Source organism: Impatiens glandulifera, chromosome 6 (assembly GCF_907164915.1).
Source record: "Impatiens glandulifera chromosome 6, dImpGla2.1, whole genome shotgun sequence".
Lineage (NCBI taxonomy): Eukaryota > Viridiplantae > Streptophyta > Magnoliopsida > Ericales > Balsaminaceae > Impatiens > Impatiens glandulifera.
In genome coordinates this window covers 33,390,584-33,392,352 of record NC_061867.1, presented here as the reverse complement: position 1 = coordinate 33,392,352, position 1,769 = coordinate 33,390,584, and the positions used below count along the sequence as shown (strand labels likewise).

Below are 1,769 nucleotides of genomic sequence, written 5' to 3'. Positions count from 1 at the left end.
TTATTTTTATATTTATTAATTTTAAAAATCATTTAATTATTATTTTTTATATAAATAAAAATGGTAAGACAAACTAATATTTTATGTAATAAATATTGACAATAAAAAATAAAATGTAAATATATTTGAAAAAAAAAAAAGAAAAACTTAAGACCGTTAAATTGACGCGTATATATTTTCCTTCTCCCTCCGTCGCTTGGTCGCTTGATCTTTCGGTCTATTTCTCTTTGTTTGGTTCTCCTTCTGAAGAATTCGTTGTTTCGTGATTTTGGAATTGAATCTTCGATCGATCAATCAATCTTCAGACTCTAGTTCGGACAACTTGCGATATCAATAATGGGTATTCCTGGAATGAGATTCCATCCTACTGACGTCGAACTGATCAAGTATTATCTCAGAAGGAAAATGATGAAGAAACGACTTCCGGGTGTTATTTCTGAAGTTAACATTTACGATTTCGTTCCATGGGATCTTCCAGGTACGTACACGAGTACTTAATTTGATCATCTTCTTCTGGGTGTCTTGATTAATTACTAAATATCTTATCTTCTTCAGATAAAGCTTGCTGGAAGAGTAGCGATCAAGAATGGTATTTCTTTTGTCCTAAGGTGAAAAAGTATTCAAGTGGAGTAAGGGCAAAACGTTCTACCGAAAAGGGATATTGGAAATCTACCGGAAAGGATAGGAATGTTCGGCAGAAGAATGGGGGGAGCAGGGGGGAAACTGTTGTTGTTGGGATGATCAAAACTCTGGTTTTTCACCTTGGTCATGCTCCCAAAGGGGAAAGAACGGATTGGATCATTCATGAATATAGAATTCATCAAGATCCCTCATTAACTGCTGCAGGGGTTGTTGATCTGGTATGTATGTTTTTATGTATGTATTCATGTACATTTACAATTCTGTTGATTCTTGTTTTCTAAATTCCATGTCTTTTCTTCTTACTTACATATAGGATTCGTATGTTGTATGCAAATTGTTCAAGAAGAGTGGTTTAGGCCCTAAAAACGGTGAACAACATGGAGCACCAATTAACGATGAAGAATGGGACGATGACACCATTGCAGAAGTCATCTTGAATCAATCCTCGTCGTCGTCGTCGAAACTTCATTCTTGTGTTGAAGATGATCATGGCTCCTCCTCCCCTGTTAAACCTGAAAATCTTCTTTGCAATGAAGTTGTTGATCATGTACCTGCTGCTGCTGGTATAGGAGGAGGATGGAATGCTATAAATCATGACATATTTGTTGATGCTCATGGTCATGGAGGAGGAGGAGAGGATGATGAAAATGATATGTTTGCTGGATTAGAATTCTTGGATGAGTGGAATGGTCATTTCAACGGTGGAGGTTTCTCTGATTTGCTTAATTGTTCACTCATTTGAAGCTAGGGTTAGGACTTAGGATAGGATTAATCTCTGTATTATAACTTTAGAGTAAAATTTTGTCAAGAGGATATTTGGTTTTGTTCCATTATTTCAATTATTATTGGTAAATAGTATGATAATATTCAATGGAAAATTATTCATCTTTCATTATATAATCTACTTGTTTGTTTGTTTATGCACTTAGAGAACATATTATTAACTGTAATGTTGCTTAATGGTCAAATAGTTCATTGAAATGAAAAGGACAAAAATGTTTATAAGAATATCAATTATGATTTTACTTAAGGTGACACTACTTTAATTGCATTTTTAATAAATTGAAGATATTTAAAAAACACTTTTGAAGATTTATGAATATAAACTTTACAGATATGAGAGAAAA

General features: G+C 33.5%; 1 protein-coding gene across 1 annotated transcript; it reads left to right on the top strand.

Annotated features, from left to right (window-relative positions):
• The first annotated feature begins 336 nt into the window (after window positions 1-336).
• LOC124943529 (NAC domain-containing protein 78-like) lies at window positions 337-1,384 on the top strand. Its single transcript, XM_047484028.1, has 3 exons — window positions 337-478; window positions 556-860; window positions 956-1,384. Exons 1-3 carry the CDS (start codon window positions 337-339, stop codon window positions 1,382-1,384), a joined length of 876 nt encoding a protein of 291 aa, XP_047339984.1.
• The last annotated feature ends 385 nt before the right edge of the window (window positions 1,385-1,769 follow it).

Bases quoted from the DNA above. Each gene is read 5' to 3' on its own strand.
- LOC124943529 (XM_047484028.1), top strand. From the start codon at position 337: ATGGGTATTCCTGGAATGAGATTCCATCCTACTGACGTCGAACTGATC. The intron at 479-555 runs GTACGTACACGA...TATCTTCTTCAG, and splicing joins CGTTCCATGGGATCTTCCAG to ATAAAGCTTGCTGGAAGAGT. The intron at 861-955 runs GTATGTATGTTT...ACTTACATATAG, and splicing joins CTGCAGGGGTTGTTGATCTG to GATTCGTATGTTGTATGCAA.